At 51.9% G+C, this 17,345-nt stretch overlaps 1 protein-coding gene across 8 annotated transcripts; it reads right to left on the reverse strand.

The window, feature by feature from the left end:
- Positions 1-408: 408 nt before the first annotated feature.
- On the reverse strand, positions 409-17,132 carry POLM (DNA polymerase mu). Of its 8 annotated transcripts, none has more exons than XM_074367709.1 (11): positions 16,638-17,125; positions 15,158-15,341; positions 14,298-14,396; positions 14,028-14,198; positions 13,294-13,365; positions 11,353-11,473; positions 9,959-10,091; positions 9,727-9,829; positions 9,392-9,637; positions 9,239-9,322; positions 409-9,093 (listed from the first exon to the last, which is right to left on the reverse strand). In XM_074367709.1, exons 1-11 carry the CDS (start codon positions 16,811-16,813, stop codon positions 9,016-9,018), a joined length of 1,467 nt encoding a protein of 488 aa, XP_074223810.1. In that variant the 5' UTR covers positions 16,814-17,125; the 3' UTR covers positions 409-9,015. The 8 variants fall into 8 exon arrangements, with proteins under 8 accessions (XP_074223810.1, XP_074223809.1, XP_074223811.1 ...); XM_074367708.1 differs by having other exon boundaries at positions 409-9,034; positions 16,638-17,119; XM_074367710.1 differs by lacking the exon at positions 16,638-17,125 and adding an exon at positions 15,715-16,631 and having other exon boundaries at positions 409-9,034.
- Positions 17,133-17,345: the final 213 nt, after the last annotated feature.

Raw genomic sequence — 17,345 nt, forward strand, 5'->3', positions numbered from 1 at the left:
AGTTCTATTCATAATCATCAAAACCTGGAAACAACTCAAATGTTCTGCAGCAGGTGAATGAATCAGCTGTGAACTATCCATGGTGTGGAATATTATGCGGCAAGGAAGAAGAGTAGCACTAACTTAAATGACTCTCAAAGGCATTATGCCAAATCAGAGAGATCAGTCTCAAAAGTCACATATAATCTGGTTCCACTTACATAACATTCTGGAAAAAGCAAAACTACAGGGGCACAGAAAAACCAGATGAGTGGATTTGGAGTAGGAGAGAATGTGACCACAATTGAACAGAATAAGGTAGTGTCTTGATTTTGGTGGAGGTGAATGGGTCTAAACGTATGTTAAAACTCAGAAAACTTTACACCAAAAGAGTCAATTTTACTGCATCTTAATTTAAATATATATATATTTAATGTGGTGATTGGCTAGGGAAGTCCTCACCTGACAAAGAGACTTGGGTTGGAAGGGTGATTCTAAGTGGGTGGTACAGCAAGGGCAAAGGCCCTGAGGTGAGAGCATGCCTGGGGATTTGAGACACAGAGGTCACCAGGTAGCCAGCCCCCCGTGGTGAGAGATTGAGATGCCTACTGGCCTTGTGGGTGTCTGGAGCAATTCAAGTGGGAAATTATGCACCTGGCCAGTCACAGGGCAGTGGGGCTTGAGAGAGGGACGGTGCAGGAGAAAAGGCCAGTGGGGTGGGGGTGGAGGCAGAGAGCCTGGGGCTCTGAGGGCCACTGTGAGGACTTTGGCTTTACTGTGAGTGGTGGCAACCAACGGGAGGGCATTGAGCAAGGTGTGATACCACGGGACTGTTTTTAATACTTGGGAACAGATCTTAAAGGAGCAAAGGTAGAGACAGGAAGCCTGGCTGGGAGACACAGGAGGCAGTGGATCAGTGTTGGAAGTTCTCTGCCTCCCACCTTGCTACCCCTGGGCCCTTTCTCCAGATGCCCATAGCATACCCTTTAGCGCCCCCAGAGTAGACCCCTCGCAGGCTGGAGACCCAGCCTCCACCTCTCAGCTCAGAGGCTCTGAGGCTAGCTGCTGAAGCAGGCATTGTGCAAAGAACTTCCATTCACTACTTAGGTTCTGTAAAAACCCCACAAACAAAGCCCCATTCAGGTCCCCACTACAGGGAAGGAGCCTGAGGCCTCTGGCCTAGGGTCACCCAGATATGATGTGCCTGTAAAAAATTAGTACAGAAACCTCAATTAAATGGAGCTGGGACACCAGAAGGGGGAGCTCTCACACCCTGCAATAGCAGAGCCCAGGAGAAGGAAGACTCCATCCTGGCAACAACACAGCCAATTAAAACCAATGGACTGTTTGCTAGGATACCCCCAGCTTCCTTTCCCTCATAAAAAAGTCCTCCTTCCTTTGCCACATGGGGATTTGCATGCAGCTCACCCTGGATGCAGACCCTGAATTGGTAATTCTCTGCTGATCCCAAATAAGCCCAGTCTACTGTCAGTCTATTTGTTTTAGGTCAATATTTTGGTGACTTGTACAGGGACCCAGAGAAGACCCCTGGTGGGCTGGTAAGTAAACAGGTGCAGGGCCCACGTGAGCCCAGTTTTGCTCACTGATTTTCTCAGCGACCCTGGAGTTTGAAGGTGCTTGTTTTTCCCAGATCTGAGCCTCCGCCCTCTGCGTTTTAAAGCTCTCTAGGCCTTACCTGGGATCTGTTTTAAGGTTCTGTCCTTTCTGGTTAAGGCCTTGTTCCGCACTCGAATACTCATTTGGCACTTCAGGCTGATTTTGAAATCAGACTCTTCCAACTGGAACTGGCTAGGCTTCAACCCATTCCTTTGGGAACAGAGGCTATTGCATTGGAACTGTGCCAGTTCAGCCTTCAGGCCGTTCCTTTGGAATAGCGGTGGTTCTATTGGAACTCTGCTGAGAAGCCTTCGGCATGGTTCCTCTAGGACCAACCTATTCCTTTAGAACTGGCTGGTATCAGGCCACAGGCTGTTTGAGACATTTGAACTGTTTGGGCTGCAAGCTGTTTAAGCTGTAGGCTGCTCGAGCTTTTTAAAAAGTATTCTCTTACTCTAGAGAAAAACCTCTGAGAAATGGAACCCGGGTATCCAAATATTTTGAGGGCACCTCCTACAGGGACTCTGGCTGATTTTATGTTTAAAAACTGAGGCCCTTCCTCTTAAGAATGTCTAACTAAATGGACCAACCTAACCAAAGACAATTTGGAACATCAATGGCCATTCTGGGGAACTTTTGAAATCCCCAGCCAGAGCCCTAAAATTTCCAATCCTGAATGGAACGCTTATTCTGATGTGTATTTTGAGGCTTCCAAATGTTCTCAGCAGCCTAAAATTGACTTTCTGCAAAAATAAGACTTGCCCTGGGGCAAAGGAATGATTAAAAAGATGAAATGGCTTCCAAAGCCTCAGGCTTCCTCCAGCGCCATCCTGGCTGTCCCCCTCCCCTCCTGGTGCACAGGCCATCTTCCTGCTTCTCTTCTACGTCATCTACACCTGCGCCACACCCTTGGTCCCCCACGCTAATTCTCTCACTGAACTTCCCCTTTTCTCTAAATCTCTCCCCCTTCTCTTTTCCTCTGAACTGATCATAACCTGTCCCTTTAAACATTAAGCCTTCTGAGGATCCAGAGACTAAACCCTTCATTTCTTTTATCCCCTGGGCTAAAGCTGAGCTGGGAGCCATAAACAAAGATTTTTCCCAAGTAACCAAAGATCCTCAGAGACTGGCTGAGGAATTTAATACAGTCATTCAAAGTCAGCAACCTGGTTTCTTTGACTTGGATCAGCTGGTTCCTATGTTTGTTGGTAAAGGCCAGGCCCAGCATTAAGTGAAAATGACTAATTGGGAAACTCCCGATAGGTCTTGAGAATTACAACCAGGAGACCAGCCTGCTAACTTTGACCAGACTCAGGCAATGGGGACGCAACATCACGGGGCAGTTCCTACAGCTTTCCTGAAGCCTGTTGATTGGAAAAAAACGCAGGCTTACAACACAAAAATCTATTCATGACTATTGCAACTGACTTCAGTTGTTTTTAAAGAAGACTCTGGTTTTCTTTCAGATGTTAATTCTACACAGGCAGCTTTTAACTCTATGTTTATAAACAGGCTGAAGCAGGACCCATTCCTTCTAGCAAAAAGGACTAGGATAGAATGGGAAACTCTGGCCACTCCACATTTAATTCATCAGGAAAAACAACTCTCTCTCTCACTCCGGATGAGTCACTTAAACGGGAGACAGCTAAAATTCTTTCTTTCTTTCTTTTCTTTTTCTTTCTTTTCTTTCTTTCTTTCTTTCTTTCTTTCTTTCTTTCTTTCTTTCTTTCTTTCTTTCTTTCTTTCTTTCTTTCTTTTTTCTTTCTTTCTTTCTTTCTTTTTCTTCCTTCCTTCCTTCCTTTATTTCCTTCCTTCCTTCTTTCTTCCTGCCTTCCTTTTCTTTCTCCCTTTCTTCCTTTCTTTCCTTCCTTCCTTCCTTCCTTCCTTTCTTCCTTCCTTCCTTCCTTTCTTGTATTAATAGACTTTATTTTTTAAGAGCTGTTTCAGGTTCACAACAGAATTGAGCAGAAAATACAGAGAGTTCACACATAGCCCTCCCCATAAAATTCTTTATTTATTCTTTATGAATAAATGAACTTAAATGAAACCAAAACCCTGCTATTATAGCAAAGAGCCCGGACATCAAAAAAGAGGTTGTTACAAATTTCAGTGCTTCAGGCACTTTTACTTTCCTAACCAGCCTTTCCAATCTCCTCCCAATTCTTAATGATGGGGCTCCAAGGAACTACGGGGTTCTTCCCAAAATTCCCTCTTAACTGGCTTAGAGAAACCTGTCTCCAGTGGGTGAACCTCTTTCAGTTCTAACTGACACTGGAGCCACACTCTCAGGGCTCAGCCCCACCTCTATAAAGCAGCCTCTGAATTGGAGTAAATGGTTCCGATACTGGCATCTCCAGTGACCCTCAAGAGGTTCCTCGCTCTGAACCTATTCCATTTTGTTTAGGCTCTTTGAGAGATATACACTCTCTTCTCTTTAGTTCCTTTGCCTCTACCTATGTATTAGGCCCAGACTTCTTAGAAAAGAATTGTGTCAGAATTCCTTTCTCCCAAAAGGGAGAAACAATTCCAGAATTTGGCAGAGTCATCAAAGTAACCCAGCAAGTGAATTAAATGATGCTTTCATAAAATTGTTTGCTCCACCTCTGATGGTACTAGAGCTGACTCTGTGAACAGATCATTTGTCTCTACTGAATCAGCTACCATCCTCCTTATAAGAAATATCACCAGCTGATATTGGCAAAACTTACAGCACACCTCCCACCAAGATACAAACAGATCCCGCAAAATCTCTTCCCAGAATTAATCAATATATGAGTAAAGAAGCCATTCAATGGCCATCATTTAAAAAGTCCACAAATGATAAATGCTGGAGAGGGTGTGGAGAAAAGGGAACCCTCCTACACTGCTGGCGGGAATGTAGTTTGGTGCAGCCATTATGGAAAACAGTATGGAGATTCCTCAAAAAAACTAAAAATAGACTTACCACATGGTACGGCAACCCCACTCTGGGGCATATATCCTGAAGGAACTCTAATTCAAAAAGTTACAGGCACCCCAGTGTTCATAGCAGCACTATATACAATAGTCAAGACATGGAAGCAGCCTAAATGTCCATCAGCAGATGACGGATAAAGAAGCTATGGTATATTTATGCAATGGAATACTACTCAGACATAAAAAAGAATAAAATAATGCCATTTGCAGCAACATGGATGGACCTGGAGATCATCATTCTAAGTGAAGTAAGCCAGAAAGAGAAAGAAAAATACCATATATCACTTATATAGGGAATCTAAAAAAGAAAAAAGAGGACACTAATGAACTCATCTACGAAACAGAAACAGACTCACAGGCATACAAATAATCTTATGGTTACCAGGGGAAAGAGGGTGGGAAGGGATAAATCTGAGAGTTTGAGATTTGCAAATGTTAACCACTATATACAAAAATAGATTTTTAAAAAACTTTCTTCTTTATAGCACAGGGAACTATATTCACTATCTTGCAACAACCTTTAATAAAAAATGAATATATGTGTGTATATATATATATATATATATATATATATATATATATATATATATATATATACATGACTGGGACAGTATGCTGCACACCAGAAATTGACACATTGTAACTGACTATACTTCAATTACAAAAGAAAAGAAAAGAAGCCATTCAAGGCACAGAGCCCATAATGGTAAGATTACAAAGCTCAAGGCCTCATCATCCCTTGTGCTAGCCCATGTAATCCTCCCGTTTAACAGGTGAGAAAACCAAAAGGCTGAGGAGGTAGGTTTGTTCTGGACCTCCGAGCAATAAACAACATTGTTACCTCCTGACACCCTGTTGCTTCTAACTTTCATACCTCACTAATGGCCATTCCCACAGGAGGTAAATTCTTTACTATGGCTGATTTATGTAGCACATTCTTTAGTATTCCAGCGGATGAAGCTAGCCAATACTTTTTGCCTTCATTTGAAAGGGAAAATTATTCATAATCTGGACAGTAATGCCTCCGGGTTTTCCCAGAGTCCTTATTTCTCACAAATCCTGAAGGCTGATCTGGATGCTAACAAAGTCCCCTAGAGGTTCTGCTTTGTTGCAGTATGCAGCTGATCTGTTTCTTTGCTTTCCTTCTTAAACCACCTCACAGGAAGCCATCAACCACTTGCTAAAAGTTTTAGCCTCAAAGGGACATAAGGTAGCAAGGACAAATCGCAGTCTGCCTCAAACCCAGGTTTGATATTTAGGGGATCTGATATCAGAACAAGGGCTACCCCTATATTCAGAGAGACTTCATGGTGGCCTAATTTCCTCAAAACCCCCCCAAAAACGAAGCACCAGCTGTGAGGTTTTCTTGGGCTCGTTGGTTGTTGCCAAAACTGGGTTCCAAATTTCTCTCTAATGGCCAGACTTCAGCATGTTTTGCTGAAGAACAACCTTAATCCAATTTTATGGGAGGAACCGATGACATAGCTTTTAAGGACTTCAAAAGAAAGTTTGTTGAACCCACCTGCCCTTGGGCAGCCCAATGATCAGATTTCCTTTTTGTATATGAAAAGGAAGAGAATGCCCTTGGGATGCTCACCACAAAACACAGGGATCACCATCAATCAACCCATAGGGCATGATAGCCAGCAACGGGGCCTGGAGCACAGGAATACCCCTGACATCGCCGCCACGGCCCTTTTTGGTTAAGACCACCAAGGAAGTCATTGTGGGGTCTCCTTTAATCATTTTGTACTTCATGAATTCTCATTCATCACACTCAACCTTTCTCAGTCAGCCGCCTCACCTCCTATGAAACCCTTTTGTTAGTTGCCCTTCACATAACTCTTCCACATCGTAATAACCTTAACCCTCCTACTCTTCTGTCTTGTCACCAGTGAAGTCCCTCCCAACTGTTTAACCTTGATGGACCACCTCCTGACTCCTCATAATTATCTATAGGAGATTCCATTGGCTAACATAGACTTCTCATATTCACCGATGGCCCTTCTCCCTGACCTTGAGTTATTACTAAGATTCCAGAGCATCCTAAACTTGACTCTCTGGAAGCTAAGGTAAATCACCTTGTTGACAATTCTGCAGGGATGCTGCCCTTAAAGGAACCAACAGCAGCTAAACTAATGTCATGGTCCAAAGGGATATTTCTCCAAATGATAACTTAAAATAACTGGCTAGAGTAGCCCCCAAATTGGCCTCCAGAAAGGAAAAACAAGATTGGAAATTCAACAATTGTTGCTTTGATAAAAAGAAAAAGGTCTGGGGGGTGGGTATAGCTCAGTGGTAGAGCACATGCCTAGCATGCATGAGGTCATGGGTTGAATCCCCAGTACCTCCATTAAAAAAATTTGATAAAAAAAGAAGAAAGAAAAAGCTCTGGTTCAGACCAAATAACCACCCAGGCCCACCGGAGACTCTTAAATTCCCACTCCTCACCACTGTGCATGCATTAAACCATTTGGTCTACTGACCAAATGATAGCCTTCATGAGTCAATGTTGGTGGAGAAACATTAACAAGGCCGCAAAAAGTATCTACATCACTGTCGCACTTGTCTGAAGTACAACCCAGGGAAGCTGGCTGAAACTGCTCCTGGACACTTAAAATTGCCTGATGGGTCATTTGAGGTCAGGCAAATGGATTTCATACGACTTTGTCTATTGTGTGGATAGAAATGTTTTAGTCGTGGTTTGCATGTTTTCACACTGGACTGAAGTTCTCCCTTGCAGATAGGTTACTACCTCTTCTGTGACTAAAGTCCTTTTGGAAAAGATGATCCCTCCCTGGGGAACTCCTCTCAAACTTCATCATGATCAAGGAACCCGCTTCACTTGAAGCTAGCTGCTTCAATAAGTTTGTGCTGTTTGGCCAGTTTGATAAAATTCTTCACTCTGCTTACCACCTTCAGTTCTCTGGTTTGGTCAAACACACTAACAGCGTCATTAAGATTCAGTTGGCAAAACTCAACAGAGGCCCTTCACCTACTTCGGTCAAAAGCATTGCTGTTGGTCTTCCTAAATTTTAGATCCACCTCTTTTGGAACTTACAAACTTTCACCCTTTGAGACAAAGGATGCCCAATGCAGTAAGCTCCTGCCTCTTTTGACCCATAACTGATAACAGGAGAGTTACTGCAGTGCTGCAAAGGCCTAACCACTTCCATGAAAAATAACCATGTTTTGGCAGAGCAACCTTTTGCAGTGCACTCTTGGGAGCTGAAGACCTTGAGCATGACATCTTGTAACCTGGAGATTTCATCTACTGGAAAAGACACCTCCAGCTGGACTCTCTTCAACCTTGCTGGGAAAGGTTATCAAGTACTGCTAACCAACGCTTGTGCCACAAAACTCCAAGCAAAGCAATTCTTGGAGTCACATGACACGCCTAAAGAAAGCTTCAAACCCTGTCTGGACCTGCAGATCATCTGGCGACCTCAAAGCAGAAATTCCCCTGAACTGAAGAAGATGACATCTAAAGAGACAGCTTTCCAATGACAGCTGGACCAGGCCTGTTGGAAGGTTGTCATCAAACCTTTGATGACGTAACACTTCAGGTGATCTCTAACATCTAGGGTCTTGTTAACATAGGGACTTTAGATTAAAAACTGCCTGAGAGTTCTCCCTTCTACCCCTCCTGTTACTTAAATGAGACCTCAATAGATTTCCTATCTGTGCACCTTCCCTCTGACGTAGGATACTACACCCAGAAAAGGTCCTTCCTGGCATGGAGGGACAAAAAGGCCCTGAAACTGGGAAACCTGACTCAGATCAGTGATGCTTTCCGAGAACGATCTTGATCAAAAAGGGGAAATGCAAAAAGCAATAATAATAATAAACAGAAACCTCAATTAGAGTTGGGAGATCGGAAGGGGGCGCTCCCATGCCCTGTAATGATAGCACAGCCCCCTCCTCTCTCCTGGCAGCCGCTCTGCCAATGAAAAGCCGCGGACTCTTGTTTACTGCAGGCCTCCCAAATTCCTCTTCCCCTGTAAAAAAGAGCTTTCCTCTCAGTTTTTGCTGGGGACTTGCACATGGCTCGCCATGGTTGCAGACCCCGAATTGTAATTCTCTGTTGATCCCGAATAAACCCATTCTTGCTGGAGAAACAACTGGGAGAAACAACTGGAAGACACCCCACGCCAGCAGCACGTTCAGAAAATAGAGCTTAGTTTGTTCCATGTGCTCATTTCATTACATCTTGAACCGGGTGTGGGTGGGGGAGTGCTGGTCCGCACAGACAGGGCTCCCACTTGGGGGGAGTGGGGACTAGGGGCAGGAGGGCATCTTCCACATGAAAACGTCCAGGGACCAAGGACATCCATAGGGTATGGCTTGAACAGCACCCCCATTTCCAAGGAGTGGAAGTAGGGGCCGACTGACAGGGTCAGGCATTCCTCTGCTCTGGGGGAAGGTACTCAAGGCCCAGGTATCTGAAGATGTCTTCCTCTGAAGTCACGTGGAAAATCGTCTTCTGCAACAGAGTAGGGGCTTCAGTGCCCCGGAGCCATCCCCACCACCACAGTGGCTTCCCTGAGGAAGGCATGGGGAGGCGGCTGGAAGGGCAGGCAGAGGCCAGCCCCACAGTGGGGTGCATCTTCGGGGGGGGGCCAATTCAGACCGTGAGCCAGGGAGAAAGCCATTTTCTGCCCCCAGGCGTCCCATCCCAGCAACACACCTGCTCTGGATCAAACAGACCATGGCTGTTCAGCCAGAGCCCCCTCTCCTTCCTGCTGAAGCGGCGCAGCTCCCGCTCAAAATGCTGGGGAAAAAGTGACCTTGTCACCCGGCCGCCAGCCCCAGGCCTGGCCCCCAGCAGCACACTCCCTACCTTGGAGCCGGTCCAGCCGAGTAGGGCAAAGGGGAACTGGCTGCTGGGGGCGACCACCAGGTCCACGCGCACCGCCTTCCAGGTGGGGCAGGGCTTCTGGCATCCCTCGACATCAGCCCCCGGGGGTTGCGGCAGGCGGAAAATGCAGAAACTCCTCTCAAAGGCGTCCATGACGTGGTTCTGCCGGGCCGGGTGGGCGGGGTCTCGCTGTTGGCTGCACTGATGCTGGTGGTAGAGGACAAGGCCCTGGGGGGAGAGGAGGCATGGCCGGGCACTGCCGAGTGGGGCCCGGATCCCAGCAGTACTCCCAGCAGGGGGACCGGGGAGCCCCTCACCTGTTTCTTCAGGCAGCACATCACTCTGGGCAGCAGCCCTGCCTCCCGGCCCTCCTGGGGGTGGGTGATGAGGAAGTCCACGTCGTGGCCCTGCAACTTCCCCCTGTGGGGGCCAGTCTGACTCACAGCCTGCGTGTTCTCCCCACTCCCTTCAGCGAGGGGAGGCCCACCCCAGATCCCTTCCCCAGGAAAGGCCTGGAGCTGAGCCGGAAGGCACGTCGAGCCCCCTTACCTCCGGAAGCCGCCGGTCAGCGTGACGGTGGCCCCGGGAAGGGCCTGCCCCACGGCCGCCTCCACCACCTGATGCAGGGCCTCGGCGTCCGACCGCTGGATCAGGGCGCTCAGGTCCTGGTGGTGCCGCAGGCCTGTGGGCAGCACAGCCCTCCTGACCCAGCTCTGTCTCCCACTCTCCTCTCCTCCCTTCTACATTGTAAACTTTTATTTTAAAATAACTGTAGATTCACATGCAGTTGAAGGAAATAACAGAGGTTCGCCGTGCCCTCTGCCTGGTTCCCTGCAAGATAATATCTTGCAGCCTTATTATCCATCACAGCAGAATACTGATGCTGACACAGTCAAGGCACATATGGTCCCTTTTAATGCCTCGGTTTCTCCATCCATAAAATGGGACCGGGGGGGTGATAAAGGAGACGTGAAGGAGATGGCTCTGCTACTTAGAACACCTCACTTCAGCCCAAGTCCGTCCCTCACCCATCAGAGGAATCACAGCACCTTTCACACACGGTTAGGGGAGGTTTAAGTGTGGGAGTCAGCACGTGGCAGAGGGTGCTCTCAGTAAGCGCTGCTGGCCATTCCTGTCTTTGCCACGTCTCAGGGAGGGGTGACAGAGTGGAACCAACGGATGTCACCGCATAACGCTCCACTGGACACACAGTTCTGTGTGTCTCACTTCCTGCTGACCGACCAGGCCACTCGCCCAGGCCCCCCAGGTGGCCTCCCCTCCCCCAGCCCCTGGGAAGATGTTCTAAGAGGCAGAGAACGAGCCACCTGCTGTCCTCACACTGAGGAATCCCGTGCTTTACACAGAACATAACTGAGGCTCAGAGAAGTCAGGACTCGGGGCCACGGTCTCCTATCTAGTAGGTGGCAAAGACGGAACTCAAACCCAGGCCTAATAAACTCTCAAGTTCATGTTCTTTCCACTGCATGGTGCCCCCTCCTACATGGGCCTCTCCTGATGAGCACAGGTCCCCACACCATCAGCCGGCAGGCCGGGGCGCCAAGCACCATGCTGGCAAGTATGCCCAGGGCCTGGGCTCTTCTGACATGCCCTCCCCTCCAAGGAATCAGGAGTAAGGGGTCCATGCCTGGTTCAAGTCCAAGTCTAACCAGGAGGCCCTGAATGTCATGGCAGCTCCCATGACCATGATCACTCACTGAGAGGGGCCTGCGATGGGTCCTGACTCCCTGGGTCAGTAAGCCCACCAAAGATGCCTGCCTTTCTGCCTGACACTGGAACCCCTTCCCTCTCACCCCATTCCCTGCCACACAGGCAGCCATCAGCCCGGGCCGTGCATCAGAGCTAAGGGCTCCGAGGCGTAGGAAGCTTTCAGGCCCAGGTGCTTTGAGGAATCCCAGGCCCCAGCCCTCTCTCAGAGGGCTCACCTGCTTTCTGCTGCTGGGTCAGTCTCTGGGGCTGCTCTCGGAGGTCGTCCAGGGTCCGCAGCCCTTCCCGGTACCAGCGGTCAGCCGTCTTTACCCCGACCCCGAAGATCTGGGTGAAGAGCTGTTCGGAGGATGAGCACAGCGTGGTGAGGAGCCAAGCTCTTAACAAGATGCCAATGGTGACACTGACCTGGGAAGGGCGTGTCCCAGGCCAGCACCACTGCAGCTTCTCATGGGTGGCCTCATCAAGTCATCGCGTGGCCTGGCAGGCATCATCCCCACTCACATTTTTCAAGTGTAAGCAACCTGCTCAAGGTCCCACAGTGAGTGCGCAGGCAAGGATTCAAATCCCGAGCCTGGCCGATGCAGCGCACCCTCGCAGGGGAGGGCAGGGAGGACCCCACGTGCTCCCTCCTCTCTCTCGGCCTCGGTCTCCTCTTCTAGGGAGGGTCTCTCCCCAGAACTCGGCACAGTTCTAGCCGGTGATTCCAGCATCCCCCAAACAGTCATCCTGACAGTCTATCCATTCACTACAAAAACCACGCGGCCCCCACTTACCAGCAGCTGGAACGTATTACCGTGGCTCTGCCTCTTAACAGAGAAAATGATGGGCAATTAACAACTGGGGGGGGGGGGTGCCTTAGCAGGATTTGGAAGGAACGGTGTGGGGCGGCTGGGAGGGCTCTGCTCCAGGCTCACACACAGCCAGTGCCACTGTGTGGCCACAGGTCAGCCCAGACATCCAGGGCCGTGGGAACTATGCTGCTGGGGCCAACCTCTCATGGGGTGGCCGCCTGCCCTTGCCCGGGTCTCCCACACACGGTGGGGGGGGGGGGTCCCTGACCCCAGCCCTAGCAAGTCACCTGTTTCTTCCCTGACTATAGGTTGTTGGTCAGGGGCAGGCACCTGCCCTAGGCCAGTCCCTCAGAGCCCCACCTCAAGAGTTTTGGGAATTGAAACAGAAGGGCAGTCAGTCCCAGGAAGTGATGGAGGCTGTCATGCATGGCAGAGGCACCTTCTGTGGCCCCGTCTCAACCAGCGTGCAGAGAGAAGGAGGAACGGCCGGGCATCCCCTAGCCCTGCAGACCGGCTGTGGCCCTGCTCTTTTTGGGCTGTGCTGGCCACCTTTCCCTAGATCCCCTGAACCAGGAGCATAAGCTGGGTCACTATCACCATCAGCCTCCTGATGGATAACCTAATCATACCGCGTATAACAACACACTTCTAATTGTTAACGTACTTCTCTCTTCCTGGACCTCAGAGCAGCCAAGAGAGCGCAGATGGCTCTGCCCTCCCCTAGAAGCCCCCCTTCTCACCGCCTCATTGACCCTTATGTTCTGGGTGACTTCCCATGGCACCTGTGACCCACCCTGTGGTGAAGCCCTACTTCCCCAACCGATCACTGATCTGACAGCCTCCAGCCACAAAACCAGGGTGTCAACAGCATGACCAAGGCATCCAGGAGAGCCTCGGCAGCTCCATTTGAGCCCAGAAGTGAGCAGAAGCCATGGGAAGGTGCGCTGTGGACACAGGCAGGGTGACACTGAGAAGTCCGTGAGATCATAAAGGCGGAGACAGTGCAAGGGAGCAGCCCTACACACTCGGTCGTCCCGGGCCCCAGGAAAAGGTTCTGTTTTGTTCAGTGTACTCTGTTTAACATGCCAGAGCATGGAACCTACTTGAGAATGTCCCATCGATAGTCCAAGGAGAACAGATGGTGCTGAGTAATCTAGAAAATTCCCTGTGCTCAAAGCAAGCGTCTCCTGGCCGACCTCCGTTTGGCGGCCTCGCGCGTCTCGGGTGTCGGCTTAGCTGCCAACTCTCCAGGGATACCTCCTCTGACCCCTGCCTGCTTCATGGCGTGAACTGTGCTGTCGCTCGGGGGGAGGACCGTGGAGCTAGGCGCCCCTGCCCAGGGTGGGGGATCTGCCCTGCACGTACCTTCATGATCTGGTACCTCTCTGACAGCCGGACCCTCTCCACCTCCTCACACACTCCGTGCTCCAGCAGCTCCTGTGGGAAGAGACAAAGCAACTCCCTCTGCCCAAGGACCAGGCAGAGCCCCCAGCAGCCAGCAGGCGGCTTAGGGGTACCAGGATCCTGGGGGACTTGGAAATGGAAGACTTTGCCCAGGGAGCTTCCAAGGGGCAGGGAACATGGGCTATCTCTGGGATAAATAACAAATCTCAGGATGTGGAAACAATTGCTTTTAAAGTCTAGGTGATGGATTCATTGCGACTTCATTTCAAAGCATAAGTGAATTCAGAAGCATCTTTTCGTCATGATGTATTCGCCCAGTGGTAGGGGTACAAAAGCACAACTCAACATTCTGGGTCCTCAAACACTTTGAAAAAGACATGTTCGTGCTCAGGGGCTCTCTTCCACCATCCTGGATAGTCTGGGCTGATGCCAACAATGCGAGCTTCCGACCTGCCAGGCTCTGGGCAGCTCCCTTGGCTGAGTCCTCTCAGGGGCCCTGAGGCAGGTGGTGTGGCCCCAGTTTACACCTGAGGAACCTGAGTGAAGAGGGTGGCTGGCCGCACCCTAGGGCGCTGTCTGCCCCCACAGCTGGGCTGTGACCCACCCAGCCATCTGCTCTCACCAGCCTCCGAGGCCTCCTCACCCACCCACTTGTGTTCGTGACCCCGCCCTGCTGGGGTGGGGTGAGCACCCACCTGGACGACCCTGCGGGAGTGTTCTCCGAAGTGGGGCAGCCCCTGCAGCTGGCTCAGGGCTGTGACCGGGCCGGGAAGGGCCTTGAGCACTGAGGCTGCTCTGCAGAAGGAGAGTTGGCGGCCCTCACTGCGGTCAAAGCCTGCTGCCTCCGCCAGTGTCTCCAGAGCATCCTGCAGGGAGGGGCCCATGGTGAGGGGCAGGGACCCTCCAAGGCTGGGACAGAGGAGGGCCTGGCCCCGTTCCACAGAGGCTGGGGACCCGCGGCTCACCAAGAGGCTGGTGTTGTGGTGTGTGAGGGGAGTGGGGCGCTGGCAGGCATAGGGCGGCATCCATGCTGGGCTTGGCAGCTCCTTCCTGGGCACAGCCACCTGGGATGGGCGAGGGACAGGCCGCAGGGTTGGCAGGGGATCTGGCAGCCCCCAGAGCCCTGCCTCTCCTGGGTGGTCACCTAGGGCTCCCAGGACAGAAGGAGCCGCCTCTGAGAGGGCAAAGCCAGCAGAGGCCTGGGGCAGAGGTGGCGCTGCCCTGCACGGCCGGCCAAGGCTAGGCTCCTCCAGCCACAGCAGCAGTGGTGGCACGACCAGCCTCCCCCGTGGGGCATTTTTCCCACTGCTACACATGCTGCACGTGCTCCACCTCCCGAAATCCTCCCAATCAAATGGGCTAGGAGTGCCTGTCATCCCCACCTCACAGGTGGGGACACCGAGGCCTCACGGCTCACAGCAGAGCCAGGATTTGAGTGTGGGCAGCCCAGCTCTGAGGCCACACCTGAGCCTCCCAGCTGTGCTGGCCCGGGAATCACTCAAGTGGGGCAGAGGCCATGAGCCTCCCAGGGCCCTGAGGATGACCTCCTGCTGGCCCTCGGGTCATCTCACTTGGAGCCACAGTCTCATCCACTTGGTGGTAAGAAAGGCCTAAAGATACTAAAAATAAAAATATATGGATCTCAAGAGAGTTTGCACCACTGGGGAGAGCAGAAGCGGGGATGGCCTGGCGATCGGGGCAGAGCCCTCACTGTCTACCTCATCTGAAGGACATGAGTGCACTGCTGCCGTGTCATCTGTCCCAGCTGAGTTCTGGCCTGCACTGGGGTTTTTCTGTGGCCCCCCTGACCCTCCACCCAGCTCACCTCCAGGCGGTGTCTGCCCTCCACAGGGACAGGATGCCCAGCTTCCATGCTGTCTGTGAACCAGCTTATGTCTAACAGTGCTGGGTGGCTGCCACCTGGGGGAAGAGATGCTGTCTTGCGCTCCTGCCAGCAGGTGGCCTCCTCTGCTGAGGTCCCCTCCATCACCACGTGTGTCACCTCAGGGCTAGGTAGAGGGAAGAGGAAGGAGTGAGGTCCAGGGCCCTTTCCCAGAGCTGCCATTCTTTCTGCTCATCACTCCGTATCTCCAAGCCTCTGCTCTTACTGTCCCCCCTCTGCCTTCAAACGTCACCTCCCCAGCCCCTCCTCCTGGCAGATCTGGCACCCGAAATGCTGTGGTTCTGTTCCAGCTACAGTTACAAACCCAACCCTTTTTCGTGTTGATTAGTCTATGTTCCCACCCCCCAACCCCTCGCCAAAGGAGCTCCGTGGGAGCCAGGACCAGGGAGGTCTTCATCTAAATGCTGGAGACAGGCTGCTTGGGCATGAACCTCAGCTCTGCCTCATCCTTACTGTGTGCCCTTAGGCTCATCACTTACCTCTGTACTTCAATTTCCTCCTCTGCAAGGCAGAGAGTAACACAGATACTTTGTAGGGCTGCTGTAAAGGTTAAAAGAGCTAATAGGAAAAGGGGCTTAGTGCCCAGTACACACCAAGCTGCCATCATCATTCTTTCCTGAGTGGGTCTGCCACATTCCTGGGAATGCTTAACTAAGTTTTTTTTTTTAAAGCTTCAAAGGGACTGGCCCCTGATTCACTTGCTATTTCATCTTCAAAACATGGGAACCTGCCTCCCTACTCTCACCATTGCTTCTGCAGCCGCTGTTTTGTTTTGTTTGTTTTCTACTCTTGGAGCCTCACTCAAGTCACCTGCTCAGCCCTGAGGAGAGAAGTCAGTTTAGCTAACAGGGCAAGATGAATTCACCTAAGGCAGAGGGACTGTCAACTAATGAGACTGTTAACCGCGGCTACACCCATGTGGACTTTTACAAAACCTCTGGCTTACATTCTCACCCCGTCCTAAGAACACTCCTGGCCCTAATTGCTAGCACCCTTTTACGGAAAGGAAAACTGACAGAAAGGCACTGTGACTATGAAGTGCCAGGGCTAACGTGGAATCCGAAAACCTCAGGCGCCCCTCTGCCCCGGGGTCAGCCGCGTGCGAGTCGTTTCGGATCTCAAGATCCTCAGCTGTAAATAAACGCCATATATGAAAGAGGCTGGTCAGCTGCAGAGTTTCGAGCACGGGCATTTCGTGCTCAGGCCATCACGCCAGCAGCAGGGTTCCCCGGTGCACCGGATGCGATGGCATGATGACACGGATACAGACGTGCCGCGTTTCCCCGCAGGGCGAGGAGGCGGGCGCCGCACGCGCCGCGCGCCCCCGTGGAAAGGCGGCCCCGGGGACGTGGCCCCCGGGCAGGCGGGCGCCGGCCGGGGGAGGTTCGCCTGGACCGCGCACCTGTAGGCGTCCAGGACCCGGAAGCCCTTGGAGAGCGCCAGGCGTGTGAGGAAGGCCCGGCGGCTGCGGCCCATGTGCGGCTCGGCCAGGTGGATAGCGACCCCGGGAAAGCGCGCCGCGGGGCAGGGGGCGGCGTCAGGGGACCCGACCCTCGCTCGCCGCCGTTTCGGTAGCATCCTGGCGGCGCCCCGAGAGGGCAGCGGGGAACTGAGCGGAAGCCGGAAGGAAGCGGGAGGAAGCCCACTGACAGGGGAAGTGGCGCCAGGCTCCACTCAAAGAGTCAGGCCCCGCCCCATGCAAATTAGATCTCCGGGTAGATCCCCGCCCCTGGGCCGCTCCCAGCCAGTTGGCGGTCCCGGCGCCCGAGGCCCCGCCTCTATGCAAATAGAGCCAGAGTCCACGCCTTTTATTTAAATTACTCTCGCGGTCCCTTTCCATTCTTGGGACCACCCGGGAGGAGAGACCCGAGTCGGGGTCGGGGGTAAAAGGGCTGAGAGTGGGACCTGGGAGGGAGGAGGTGGGATGTTGGGGAAACCTCCTCGGCGCGGGTTTGGGGGCTCCGTCCTCAGAGGGCGTGGGGGTTGGGGAGTCGCTGTGGGTGGTGTCAGGGGATCCGTCCTCAGCGGGGATGGGGGTCGTCGGTCCTTGGCGGATGGGAGGGGATCGGTTCTCAGCAGGAGGGGGGTATCGGCCCCAGCCCCTGCTATT

Source organism: Camelus bactrianus, chromosome 7 (genome assembly GCF_048773025.1).
Source record: "Camelus bactrianus isolate YW-2024 breed Bactrian camel chromosome 7, ASM4877302v1, whole genome shotgun sequence".
NCBI lineage: Eukaryota > Metazoa > Chordata > Mammalia > Artiodactyla > Camelidae > Camelus > Camelus bactrianus.

Coding starts and splice junctions, on each gene's coding strand:
- POLM (XM_074367708.1), bottom strand. CDS start 16,813: ATGCTACCGAAACGGCGGCGAGCGAGGGTCGGGTCCCCTGACGCCGCC. Junction 9,830..9,958: donor CTGACCGGCGGCTTCCGGAG/GTAAGGGGGCTC, acceptor TGGCCCCCACAG/GGGGAAGTTGCAGGGCCACG. Junction 9,638..9,726: donor TGTGCTGCCTGAAGAAACAG/GTGAGGGGCTCC, acceptor CTCTCCCCCCAG/GGCCTTGTCCTCTACCACCA.